This window comes from Microchirus variegatus (genome assembly GCF_963457635.1).
Source record: "Microchirus variegatus genome assembly, chromosome: 8".
Taxonomy (NCBI): Eukaryota; Metazoa; Chordata; class Actinopteri; order Pleuronectiformes; family Soleidae; genus Microchirus; species Microchirus variegatus.
In genome coordinates this window covers 14,667,592-14,682,086 of record NC_139809.1, presented here as the reverse complement: position 1 = coordinate 14,682,086, position 14,495 = coordinate 14,667,592, and the positions used below count along the sequence as shown (strand labels likewise).

The following is a 14,495-nucleotide window of genomic DNA, read 5'->3' as shown; positions in this document are numbered from 1 at the left end:
TGTCCTCTAAATCTTGGCAAGAACGCCAAGAACTTTATTTCCCGAAATATCAAACGGGAAAAGGCTGTAAATCCTCTTACTCTACTTTATACTACATTACTTTGACCTTTTTATTCTTTAATGGAGTCTAACCTTCTCAAATTTGATTGAGTATAAATAACCCAACCATAAAACAAACACACACACAGCACTTTTACTCACCCTGAGTGTGTGTGGCGACTGTCCAGTGATGGCCAGCTGTGCCACGTCGTCCGCGTGCGTGCTGACGCCGTGGATGAGGAGGACTGGCGGGCTGTGCAGGACGTCGTGGCGCGGAAGCAGATTCAAATCCCCGTCCACCTCGAAGCCGGGATCCGACACCTCGAACGTCACATCTTCGTTCCCCGCACAGTCATCGAACTCGACTGGAAGAAACACACGGAATCGGGAGATGTTACGCTGCCACTTTGGAATGAATTACGCGTTACAAGAACGTGTCAAGAAAAATCAGCCTCATGGAGCACAGTCGCTGAGGTATACGCACCGACGGCGCAAAGACAGGGATTTGAGGAATTGCCGAACAACCCATGAAAACAAGTATTTCTCAGATATAAAGAGATGCCCTGAGGAGAAACATACCCTGAAGAAATAATACAATGTTGTGAAAAGCTCTTTGAGCGAGACTACAACAAAAGTCAGTGATTTTTTTTTTTTGTTATATACAGTATAACTGCTGCAATATTTACGATCTGCTGAAAAGCTTGGTGCACATAAACACGTCCAACTGGCTCTTGTAGGACTAGGACTTCCACTACAGGCAATGCAGTGAAAAAAAAAGAAAGAAAGTTTCACCTCTGAGTAACATTCATGTGAATGTCTTTTCTGACTGAGGAAGATGCCAGCGAGAGCTCTGCCAGGTTTTTATCCCCTCTGATCATGTTCATCCCCTCTTTATCTCTCTCGCACACTCCCCCCTGTTGCCGCGACATGATCCCCGTGTCCTCCCCGTCGTCAGCGCTGACAACACTCCCCCCTCCCGCCACCCCCGCATCCTTCACCTCCTCTTTACCTCGACCTCCCATGGCAATCCCTACTGTTGTCGGATGATGGAGGACATGAGCATGTGTTTGTGGATTATGAAAGACAGGAAAAAGAGAATCACAGCGTGAAATAATTTCAAGCCTCTAAGTTCCTGCCTCAGATGGCAGCTTGTTTAAGTCTTTACATCTTTTTTGTCTTCTTTTTGAGAATTCTGTTTGAAATCAGGGTTTTACCCTGCAGTAAAAATATGACTTACAAGATCTTCCATATGGCATAATTATCAATATTAATGAAGCAACATGTGTTGGACTGGCTTGTCTGTTACCAGGTTCAGAAAACTGTTAATCGGTTTGTTAATTAAAAAAAAAAAAAAAAAAGGGCAAATCCATCCATTCTCTACCGCTTCATCCTCCACAGGAGGGCGCTGTGCCAATCTCAGCTGATTTAGGGCGATAGGCAGGGTACACCCTGGACAGTACGCCATCGCAGAGACAAACCACAACCATTCAACCATTCACTCTCACATTCACACGGTCATTTTAGAGTGACCAATTTACCTAATACCCCATATTGCAACCTGGAGAGAACCCACGCACAGAACATGCAAACTCCATGCAGAAAGGCCCTTGTTCCAACCCCACTGGGTCTTCTTGCTGCAAAGGCAAGACTGCTAACCACTACACCAACCGTGCAGCCCCAAATGTGTATTACAAAAATTATATTAATCCTAGACTGTCTCAGATGAGAACAGGTTGGATGGCTGTTGGTAAAATCCTAGAGTGATTTACCTTAAAAGGAGGCAATGCATTCTGGCTTGATATTAACTATTGCTGAGGGGAAAAGATCTTGGTGTTTCTCTGTGTTCTGGTACTATATAGCCTATATATTCATGAACTTTCTCAGAACAGCCCGTGGATCCCTCTGAAGATAAAGCCAAAGGATCATCTCTCTGCACTATAAAGACAGCGAGCCGTCTCTGGAATAGCTCATTAAAAACTAGAAACCAATACTGGAATTATTGCAGTGAATGAATGTCCTCCCTCTGCTTTATAGAAGCAATATATTGTAATCGTTGCATTGCAAAGCGTTTACAGCATATATACACAACCATAAACACAAACAAATTAACTTTGGATTCAGTCTGGCTTAATCCTGTAAAAACACAGGATCAATATTAGTTGCTGTCAGCCAGACAAACAAGCAAAATAACAATATCAAATAGTCACATTTTGAAGAAAAGTTTGTATGGGGGCGTTTTTTGTTGCTCACTTTCTCTTATAGGCATATATTATTTTTTATTTTGTGTGTGGCATCGCAAATGACATTGCAAGAATGCGCCATTTCATAACCCAATTTCTCACACCATTAATGGTTCATTCAGTGTATTCACATCGTGTGATTTACTTTCTATATAGTGGCTTTGGTTATTAGTTGGGGGACATTACTGTAGCCTTGCTGTTACAAACACCATCAGTCTCAATTTAAATTTGTTTACTGCTCCAACGCAGTATCAGGGCTGTAATTAAGTTGTTGCTATAATGCAAACCAAACATTTACCACTGCTGCTGCTTCACATTAAAAGCACTCAGAGCAATATGTAAGCGTCAACACAGCGTGATGAGAGTAGATCTTTATGACACGCATGTCTATTTAACTGACCCTAACGTATAAGCACTCATTTTGAACTTGTTGTGTCTGATTCTGGCCGTTTGACTCATTGACTAGACTATGATTAAGTGAAACACTCAAAGTGCAAAGAAAAAGGTTAAGGCACAAAGAAGAGGCACGATTCTACAGATTGCATCACTTTTAAACAGTTATTTTAAGGTTAAATTCAGTTGTTTTAACTCGTATAAAGCTGCAAAGGTTTCACTATGAACCAGTCACAGCTCACAGCGCTCCCTGCAGATCAAGACCTACAGGTAACGGGGTCGCACAGCTCCAACCTGAAGCTGAGCAGCTCATTTCACCTTTTGTGGATATGCAGCATGAAATTACTTTAGTTTACAATTATTATATAAACAGCATTTTCTGATGCAGTTTTTGCTGCACACAGACTTCTCCGAAGTTGACTCTGCTCTTTATTACCACCTGTAACTATTTAATAAACCATGACTGAAATCTCACAGACCGTAACTTGAGAACACAATTTATATACATAATTAGAAACTAAATTGACTTAATTATGAACTAATTATTATGGAGCAAATTTGAAGAATGTATTCTGAACCCTTTAAAACTGAGCACTTTGTATCACCTTAGTTACGCGATGGTTTGTGCTATCAGAAAAACTCCAACGGTTTCTGAAAGCTGAGAAGTTGCCCATCAAAGCCAACACATGGTTATTTCTGTAATTTCACTCGTGCTGTTTCAGGGAAGCTGGAGAATCAGAGTCTTTGTCGCCAGAGAGAAGAGAGTGGGAAGAACACCTGTGCATAGTTTCCATTTTTTGGCCTGTTTTTGCACATTGAGAGACTGCAGTATTTTTTTCTCAATAAATCTTTTGGTTTTTCTTCATTTTAAATTGATACAACAGTATTTCAAAATGCAGTAAACGGATAACTGCCGGATACTGGACGTTATTCTGGACAAAATGGGCAAAAGGACATTCTCTGGTCCTTTTATGGTTAAAATAAGCAAAAACAAAGTCCAGACGGTGAATTTGAGGGTTAGGTGTTGAAAGGTTACAAAAGATAATGTCAATAGCACATTTAAAACAACATTAGCTGAAGAAAGTGCTGCACAGGCACAACAAATACACAGCAGAAACAGGTCAAATAAATCCAAAAGCGGTAGTAGTAGAATATAGAAATACTTTAGAAAGGCAGAGCTGTCTAGCTCATCCTGAGCTGAAAGCCTTGGAGAAGTGGTGTGACTTTACAAGGGGAAAAGTTTCAAGAGTCTGGGCTGCTCTTTCAGGAGAAGGTAAACTATTCCAAAGACTGGGGGGCCAGCCACTGAAAAGCCTCGATCACCTTTCATTTTGCGCCTTGTTCTACGAACATCCAGGAGCAACTGGATCTTGTTACTCTGGCAGGAGTTTGGAGATGTAACAGATCACATGAGTAAGTTCAGGCCAGCCCATTTTAAAACCTCACAAGCAAGCAATAATATCTTAAAATCAATCCTGAACTGGACAGGAAGGCGGAGGAGAGAGGACAGAACCGGCGTATTGCGGTCACACTTTCTACTGATAAATGTAAACTCAGCACAAGAGTAAAATTGCAACCCATACAACAACTTAACTTTGGGTACCTATGTAAGCAGTAATTACAATCTGCCAAGGGCACGTATTTTTGTTAACAATCAGCCACCCCCACTTAATTTGAAGGAGCACCCCTACTGTCTTTGGGCCTTAATAAGTGATAGCTCTAATGACTAAGGTTTGCCAAATGGTATGGAAAGCCATTGTTCAGCTTAAGTACAATTGCAAATGCTGCTGTAATTAAGACAAATTGTTCCGCGACAGAAAAAAGCTGTAAACGGATTTGTTAATGTACCTCAATAAAGTGAAGCTGGAAGTGAAAACCACTTAGATCAGAGGACAAATTAGCTCAAATCTACATGGCTGCCTCTACCTGCAGAAACAATACCTGTGTGTCAGGACTAAATCTGGAAATATCTATGTTCTATCATGCCGTGGCGCAAGAGAAATGAGAATCCACTCCATAGTTAGAACTGCCAGGACTAGAAAATCAATCGACTCAAGTCTATCAAAGCACTCATTTAGTATACTTAACCTTTGGGACTGTTTAGTCTGGCTTCTTCTATTGCTCCTGCTATAGACATTTTAAAATTCTCCCCTCTGGACAACATCATATTCTGCCATCTGGAGTGCAGGGAAGGAGAGAATGTGGGAGTGAAGATGGAGGAGGGCAAAAAACAATAAAACCCGAGAAAAGAGTATATGACAGGGAAGGTGAGGGAGAGCTACAAAGTCAACAACTGACTCTTGAGGGAAACAAGACTCCATCTCAATATTCAACTCTCGCTTCCCGAGCCAAAGCATGAAAGATGTGTTCATTTTCATTCCCATTACAAGCCTCAGATTTCCTTCAATAACATGGATGCACTCTTAAGTCTGCAAATTGCAACTCCAAACAGTGTCATTGGCATTTCAAAGGCAGCCACAGAGCGTTTGATGGTATTCTAATGCTGTCAGGTTTGGGGGGGATTTCAGAACAGAGCATGGTGAGCTGGCAGCTTTGAAGTCAAAGCAACAATGACAGCGCGCAAGTTACTCCCGCTCACCACCGGTGCCACGGAGCACCCGCTTCCTTTCTTCAAAATGCTGGCTAAGGGTTGAAACAACTTTGCATAACATGGATTAGAGACGCCAGAAACCTTCTCTTCTCTGCCTCAAAAGGAGAAGAAAAGTCGGTATGCAACCGTTTCCTTACGGCTGACATTGAACTTCCACTAAGACCAGGACCGCCCACAAAGCTTGGGTGGCAAATTGCAGGAGGTTTGACACCAAAGTCACCATTAAGGTTGGATCATCTATCCCATTACTGTTCATGGCAGAAACCACTTATATACCTAACTCACTCCTTCTCTAAAAGAACAAACATTTCACCAAAAAAGTCCACAATAAGGAACTTCTCTATGTCTAAAATGACAAAGAACTATATTTTGACATCCAGCAAGTGTATGCAAGTCAGCTCTACCCTCGTTGCATCCCTTAAATGCATCCCCCCCCCCGCTTTGTCAAGTATTAAAGTTTGCCTTTGACTGTGTTTTGAAGACAATTTTCTGTCTTGTAAATCAAATGTCAAGTCTCAGTGATAGGAGAGATGGGAATCAGAGGAGTAATCTCAAAGGTCGCAGCGCGGTGTGTTTGAGCTGATAGCTGCCATGTCTAACCAGACAGAGTGTGCTCAGCCTCATAAAAAAGGCTCAGGAGAGGCCCCATTCTCAAACAATCAACGGGTATTAGAGCGGAAGCGGCTTTTGAAAATGTATTTACATCATGACTTTGCTTTTCTTCCTCGAGTTCCCTAATACACAGCGAGGTGTGAGGCCCATTATATTCAGCGGTAACAATGTTTGAGGTTTTCCGTCTCAAAAAAAGAAATAAATAATGGCTTGACACATTACACACTTTTGCTAGCAGCCCATTCCCACCTTTTCTGCCACTCAAACCAGCCGCACCCTGTCAGATGTCAGACTGCTAATCACCAAACAGGGCATAGACACTAATCTGGGCTGTGCGCAAACCAGATGTATTATTCCACAGTTGTATCCATTGCATTTATCAGAGTAAGTGCAGTCTGTGTGTGTTGTATTTATTTATTTTTTGTTTCCTTTTTAGGGACCTTTTCTTTGGCATTACGACTGACCTCGTCAGGACTTCTGCCTTCGCAAAACCGGGTCTAAATGAGGCGAAACTTAACTACTAACTAGCATAAAGCTGAGAAATAGAGCTTTTGTGCCCATATACTTGTCAATACGGTAGCCCTCAGGAGTTCCACGGATGAACCGCCCAATCACAGACAAGATTCACCAGCATGTCTCATGTCTGCGATGTCAGACGTCAAATGGTTGAATAACTGCCGGATATTGAAAGTGAAAGTTAGCTTGGAAAAAGGAGCAGAAGCACTCATTGAACAGATTTTGACAATACTACTGCCATAAAATCAAAATAAATCCAGGTGTCATGATGGTCATTCGAGGGTTAACTAGTTCAGGTTGGAGGCCATTGTGGATCGGGATAGCCTACTATTAGGCTTAGGTTATTAACTGGTTACTGCTAGGATTTAAAGTTTTGGTAATTTTATTTGAAAGAAACAACGAAAGGCTTGGCAGTAAACAGGCAGTCAATAGTTGAAAGACCTGCTGCAGACAGTTTCACTGTAATGTGTGGACATCCCCTCTTTAATATAAGTTAGCTCAAGGATTCGGTTCCCCTCTTCTTTCATTTTTTTTTCTTAATTAAAAAGCACATTTGACGTGACATTAGAACAAAGACCTTCAAAGAGAATTGGTTGGTTTTGACAGTCCCCTGTAAGCCTGGTAAACGGGTGTATATGTATATGTATATGTATATGTATATGTATATGTATATGTGTATGTGTTTCCGGAGCCTTTGATCACACTTTATAGTGAAGTATAGCATTGCCCACTGCACTGGTGACTTCAGCCAATTAGAGTGCAGTTACTTAGTGATCTGAGACAGCATCACAGATATTTTACATAGACTGTGAAAGGTCATACATGTATGCTAACTGTCTGATTAAATGCTTTTTCCCTTTTCACACATCTGACTTGCTACTCATTTTCTCCCCGTGACAAAGTGCCATGTTGTTCCCATGACTGAACTGACATTATACGAGTTATGTGGATGGTGCAGTTTAGTTTGGTGTGTAATATAGTATGTGTATGGGTGTTTGTGTGTGTGTGTGTGTGTGTGTGGATTCCATCTGAGACAAGATTGAATCAAAGTGCTTTCTAAGCATATTCTGTGATACAAATTAAAAGAAAACACACAACTACACCACCACCACCACTCCTGGTGTAAATCTTTGAATTTCTCCACAAAAGGAAAAGTGTACAGTAATCTAAATGAAGCTTTTTGATGGTGTATTGGTGAAACGCGGCAACTGACACAACTAATTTGCACACTCAAAAATGCATAAATGACATAAAGTTTGCAACAATATGCATGAAAAAAAGGGTACGATATAGGTAACGTATGCATTAAATGCATATTACATTAAATGCATGTTAACTTGTCAACAAATTTTGTTGACAAGTTAACAATACATGTTTATTTTTTCAAGATGTTATAATTATATGAAAACTGCCGACAGTTCATAGTCATTTTCATTTTCATTTATTTTTAATTTTCTCTGTCGTGGTTCAAATAAAAGAAGAAGCTAATTAAAAAAACAACATGTAAATGCCGTCTCAAAATTATATCTATTAGCCTAACATTTAAAATAGCTCCACTATGCATGCGATAGTGATGTGCAGGAAATGATTTACTTTGAGTTTGTGTTGAACCACCCACTTAGAAATGTGTAAAAGCTGATTATACTAAGCTGCCATTTACAAGATAGATCAGCCGCTCGAAGCTCAGCAGCCAAGTTGAAGTCATTTTTTATAAAAAACAAACAAAAAAAAACTGTGCACAGCCGAAGCTTTCATGGAAGCAGTGTATTTGTTTTCTTTTAATCAGAATCCCCATCTCTCACCATGTACACAACAAGGTTTTAAGTGATCCAGTGATCACATGGTTCGGTTTATTTCAACTCAATATTGGCAAACGCTGCTGCCACTGTCATCATCTGAAGATTCTTCAGCCTGTGCTCTGTTTCCTCTCGTTTCTGTTTTCTTGTTGGTTCAGCTGAGTTCCTGTTTGTGTCTCTCGGCTACTGTAAATCAGGCGAAGGTGAGAAGCGAGAGAGTGAGCGAAAGGAGGAGAAAGTAATTATGGTGAAATAATGAGGGCCAGCTAGATGCTCTCTGGGTTATGCTTTCCTTATTATCTCCCTGAGTTACAACAAGTTCACCTCACCAGGCCAAGGATACCAGGATGCCACCACAGGCCAACTAACAAGACAGTGTCTGCAAAGTAACCAACCCTAATACAAGATTAGCAACATTTTATTGGAGCCTTATTTACAGCTCGCAACAGAGTGTCCTATGAAGCAAGATTGATGCTTAAATATCACAACATGGACTGTGTAACAGTCACATCTTTTTAGACCACATTTATCAAGCTTTACTTATGGCTTGTAGTTACACACAGTTACCACTAGATGCACACGAGCCAGGGTTCAAGGTAGACTGCAGGAAGGTTTACGTTGGCATCAGGATGATCAAAATCACATTTCAAGTACAGATTGATTTCATATGATAATAGAAATGTATTTCCTATTAACATATTCAGTTCAACTTAGATAGAAGTATCTGGGTTAATTCTAGAATTATGGGGTTAACCCAACCCTAACCCCAGTTGTTGAGACATTTCACATAAATGGGTGACATTGAGGCAAGAGTCGAGCAATATTAGCAGGATCCATACATCCATACACTGACAGAAGAAGCTAATAAACCACACTGTGAGCATCAGCCACTAAACTCCTTTTCAATGCCACTTCTTACATTTGGCGAGATGCCACGTGTGAAGCAGAGATGGATGTGTGGTGTTGCTCCAGATGCTGCCGATTCACTCCCAAAGCCGTGCCAGTCTGCATTTGTAGTCGCGAGACTTGCTGCTCTTTTAACTGCATGCAGCAATAAATTACTTCGCTGCAATTCATCTTCTTGATTGAAGGAGAAGAATGGAAAATCTATCACTCTATCTATCTGCCTATGGTTTTCACAGTCCTAGTTAATTTGAATTTTTGTTCAGCCTTGACGAAACAAGGCGAATACGAGGATACCTTGGGCTCATTAGATTTGAACAAGGTTTTCTGAACATCCTTTCTCTGCAATAATTGCAATGTTTTTTTTCTTCCGCTGACAGGCTGCAGCACTTTTGTTTGTAATCACCTCTCTTCATCAAAGATGAAAACAAAGTTACAGAGAGAGACTCCTCGCTCACTTGCAGTCACAAGCTCAAACAAAAGCCCAGAATATCAGACCATCGTCAACGCCAGAATCGCTTTATACAGAGATCACAGGCAGATAATGACAGAGAATTACATTTCTCACTTTTCTGAAAGCACATACAGCTTCCACATGTAATTACCAGCCGATATTTCATCTGGCTAGTAATTCATGCTACTCATCTGCAGTCTGCCCATTGGTAAAAAATAAATAAATAATACGTTTCAAGGTTTAACATGCACACGTAACAGTAACAAGCAGCAGTAAACATCCTGCTGTATCCATGCAAGCTTGAAACATTTAGGTTTACAGGTTGGGTCTTTGAAGATGCCGGTGTCAAGGTTACACCTGCTTGAATATGAATTCATTTACATTTTTCTGCTTTTAAAAGCACTCCTCGCTTCATTTTTTTTTCCATGTGAAAATATACATGGAAGTGTATCAGCATATCTCTGAGATTCCCCCCCGAAGCAGAGTAACAGAACTAAAGGGAGTGTGCAAGGTTATTTCAAGCAACACAACAAACTTCAATCAGTCTGTGTTTGTTTGTGAGTGGCAGGGCAAAAGCATTTCTTCAAAGAGAGCTGGGGCAGGGATGGATGCCAACGTGAGGTAGTACGCCTGACAGAGTAGAGATTAGGGCTGGAGTTTTTCAAATGTTGTTGATCAATTATGTCACGATGAATATCTAAATATTAAAGATTGTTCCGAGAGAAGGCGGAAGACACCATTTACGACTCGCTCACACCGCACGTGTGTGCAGTGCGTGTCGCTGATATACTGCATGTTTGTTGTTCACAGAGGAAGCGCATCCACTGCTGAGCTGCTACTGTCGCTCTTAAGTGTACTTTTAGATTTTGGAACCCATCACAAAGATCACGTTAGGTGCGTGTGGACAGCGCATGCACAAACGTGCTGGTCAAAAACAGACGTGTCCGAGGGAGCTGTAGCATCGTTCTCTTCTTCTTTGGTTTGAATGCGTCCTGTTCCTTGCATCCAGAATTGTGTGCAGACCCAATGCGCATTGTGCGCATGATGCAATTTGCGTCATTAACCATATTTCGAAACTGCATGCAAAGATCACGTTAGGAGCGCGTGGACAGCACATGCACAAACTGAATTCCTACCCCACCGGTAGGTGGAGTATGTATGGTGCGTTCCAGAGCCCATCCAAACCAGTTGGACCCCCAACTAGAAAAAGTGCACTAGAATGCCTGTCGAAGTTGGACCGAATCAAGTCGGAGAATAATGGCGGCGCCCATGGAGTCACAAGAATAGGCTATACACTTTACTTTTCTGCAATTTTATCCCAACTTGTTTTTCATGTTATGGCGTGAAATTATGTCGTCGTTGTTATCTGTTAGCATGAAGATATGTAGGGCTACGTTAAACGTATACTCATGACGTTACATATCAATATGTATTGCTTTACGGCTCGCTTATGTATGTAAGTAGACTTAATTGCTGACAGTAAAAATGTAAAACAAAGCGCTGCAATCGTCCATGCTTTCTAACATTAAACTTCAATTGCCTGGAACGCTTTGAAGTAGGAGCTAGTACAAGTCAGGAATTAGTCCCACATCCCATTTGTTTGGATGGGCTCTGGAACGCACCATAAGCTCCGCTCACCAAGCAGAAAAACACATTTCAACCACAGACAAAGTAGTCGCCAAGGATAGTCATCCGAGCCTCGACTTGGCGACCCTCGCCCTAACCCTAACCCTGCGTCGCACACAAGTTCAGTTTGAAACCGGCCTTATAGAGACTATACACTTTACTATACTCATATAAGAGTTATTCTGGACAACTGTGCATGAAAGCACCATTTGCAAGCCTGGTATTATCACAACATGTAGTGCTCAATCAGTAGATCGGGGAATTAGAGGGACGGAGATCTTTGTCATTTGTCTGCACCCACTGCTATCAGTCATCTCAGCGAAAATATGAAGATTAAACCACTCACGTGCGAGGAAATTCTCCCACATCACTGGATCAATTTGGCCTTTAAAGAGAGGGCAAAATGTCCTGAGGGATCACTGGATAATAGGTGAAAATGTGAAGTTGTTTGTCACTCTGTTGATAATCAGCACTAAAATAACCACTTCGAACTCGGAGCCAAAATAAATTCTCCAGTCAAAGGTCGTTCCATGTCCTTTGAAGCATATGACTGCAATTGAGGGACCATCTGGCGCTGCAGGAGCAGCAGGGGAAGCTCTGAGTTACAGAAAGATTGTCGGTGACAACTCATCAACAACTACTGCAAACTGTTATGTTCTTTTGACTTCTAAATGCTATAAATATAGACATTTCTCTGCTGCTTCAAACCTGCAGACCACAAACCATGTACCCTATAATGTCAAAGTATTGCTTCGTCATGAATGATGCATGTTAGTGGCCACAGTTACAATGGCCACAGATTTGAACACACTTCCCCAAAAGAGGCGACGAGGGCTTTGGGTTGTCCCGCTGTGCAAATGCTTCAGGGCTGCCCCGTGGAAATGTTGACCCTTTTATGCACACGCTCCTCAAGTCTGCAGTGTTGCACTTTGGGATTTGGGCCGATTTTCAAAGCACATTGATGCTGAAAATTGAATAAATGTATGATTCACTGAACTCTGTTAAGAGCAAGCTAACACATACAGTAAGGAGCGCTGAGCACTGTCTGTGACATGATGATGAGTTACTTTGCTTTGATTTAACAAAGCAATACAGATTGCTATGCTATTAGTACTGTAAATGAGTGAGACTCATTTGGACTCATTGGTTAGGCTTTAGTGATAGCCTCCCACTTTTCTGTAATTTCACGTGCGCAACATGAGGTATATTCACTCAGTGCTGGTATCTTCATTATAGTTGAAATGTACAGTTTCTGCAGGCTGTTATGAGTACTATAACAAACAAAAGCTTCATGGACTTAATTTAACACAAATTCTCAGCACATGTACACAGCATTACATAAAAACTGACAGGTGATTAACAAAAGTCAAGTTGTGTCGTTATAGCAAAAGCAATAGTCCATGATTTGTATCCATTTGTTTAAATCATCTTCTGATATATGTACATAAATAAATACAGTTCTCTGGGTTTAACGAGTAAGAACATTCAGATGTGATGCAGTCAGTGTCAGTGAAGCTCTTTCCTCCCGGCAATTTCGTCTACACTGAGCTTCCAGCATTTATCTGGAAATGTGTGATTTGCAGGTGGAACTTTGACGAGAGAGCAAACAGCATTTGTTTCATAGTAGGCAGCTACCCCACAACATCATTTATTAATGGCTATCCAGACAGAAAGAGGATTTCAACACACAATTAAAAAGGTGTTTAAGAATCAAATCCCAGGAGTGTGAATACAGTCCAAGTATGTTGGATGGTCCAGAGATTAGGTCCCATAACACAAACTTCCTGAGGTGCCACACATAAGCACACACACACAGTCAAAGACAAATCTATACACAAAGCGCTATTTGACACACAAGGGCGGCATGCAGCATTGCATAGGCCACCAAGCAAAGTGTTTGAGTGTCCGGGCAGATCGATAGGCTGTTGGGAAGCCAACAACACCCAGGATGAGCGCTCGGGGCATCTGCCAAGTTATTCAGCTATTTCCCTGGATACTCAATAGGAGCCACACTGAGCTGTGGGCTACGTGCCAGGAACAGGAAAGTAGCATATGGGTTGAACAAAACCTTTGACAAAAAAGGTAATTCAGTCACTTCTACGACAGTGGCACATCATCTCCTCCTCAAGAGCGTGTTCACTTCAAATGTCAATTCATTTATGGTGCACTGAAAAGTATCACGTCGTGGATTTGGGGCTTCAAAGGTAACCCTAGTGGGGATAGGATGTTATTAGATGATGTTACTCGTTCACTCATCTTATACTACTTTATTCTCCACATGGGGGGCCATGGGGGGGCACTGGTGCCAATCCCAGCTGACATGGACAGGTCACCAGTCTATCACATATTGATACGCTCTGACTATCATTACAGAACATTGCAAGTCATTTTAAGAACCTTTTTTTTACTAACCCCACCTCAAAATCCCTCCCACTATCAAAGTGCATCAGAGAAAATGGATAATTTCCTCAAATTAAAAAAAATCATTAAAATGATTCCTTAAGAGGTTTGCAAATATTTTCAATGGAATCTTGTTCAGGGTGATGCTGAAAATTATCATAGAACATTTCAAGTCATTTCAAGATACTTTTTTTGTCTTAAATAAAGTCACCTCAAAATCCCTCCCACTGTCAAAGTGCATCAGGGCAAATTGATAATTTCCTCAATTTCAAAAATTAATTACAATTATTTCTTAAGATGTTTGCAAATATTTTCAATGAAACCTTGTTCAGGTTGATGCTGACTATTATTATGGAATATTCCAAGAAATTTCAAGATACTTTAACAATCAACCAATCTGAGTGAAAATGAAATCAGAATATTGAACAAATGAGCACAAAAGTAGAACGGGGATACATTGATGTAAATGAAGACTCAAAAGCAGTTCCTATTATTCATGACTCCTGCAGCCACAACTGAGGCATCAACAGCCCTGCAAAATTGTTGCGTTATCATAAAGGGACATGAATTCTAAAATAACACAATGAACGCCGATGCCTCATCATAAAGCCTGGACATTCCTGCTCGGAGTGATGCATGGGAAATAAGATAAGAAGGGGTCTATAAAATAATGAGGTGCAGAAGATGCTGTGAACGGTTTGTTGTGACAATGACTGACAGTGAAATACTGTATGTAGAGCTCTTCACGGCCTTATTCTGTAGCAATATGACTAAGATAACCCTTGTTTGTAGACAATAAATATAACTCCAAAGATAAAACAAATGCAGAAACACCTGGTTTTACAGTCACTTCAACAACCCACGGTGGAACGTGTAAATATACTGTGGAGACGATCCAGAGCATA

The 14,495-nt window shown here is 41.0% G+C and overlaps 1 protein-coding gene across 1 annotated transcript in view; it reads right to left on the bottom strand.

The window, feature by feature from the left end:
- The window catches only part of cdh13 (cadherin 13, H-cadherin (heart)), a gene marked incomplete at both ends in the record, with an annotated part of 310,410 nt that overhangs the window by 182,127 nt on the left and 113,788 nt on the right, over positions 1-14,495 (bottom strand). Inside the window, 1 exon segment of the mRNA XM_083893789.1 lies at positions 202-404. Within this exon segment, the coding sequence (XP_083749915.1) occupies positions 202-404 (203 nt within the window).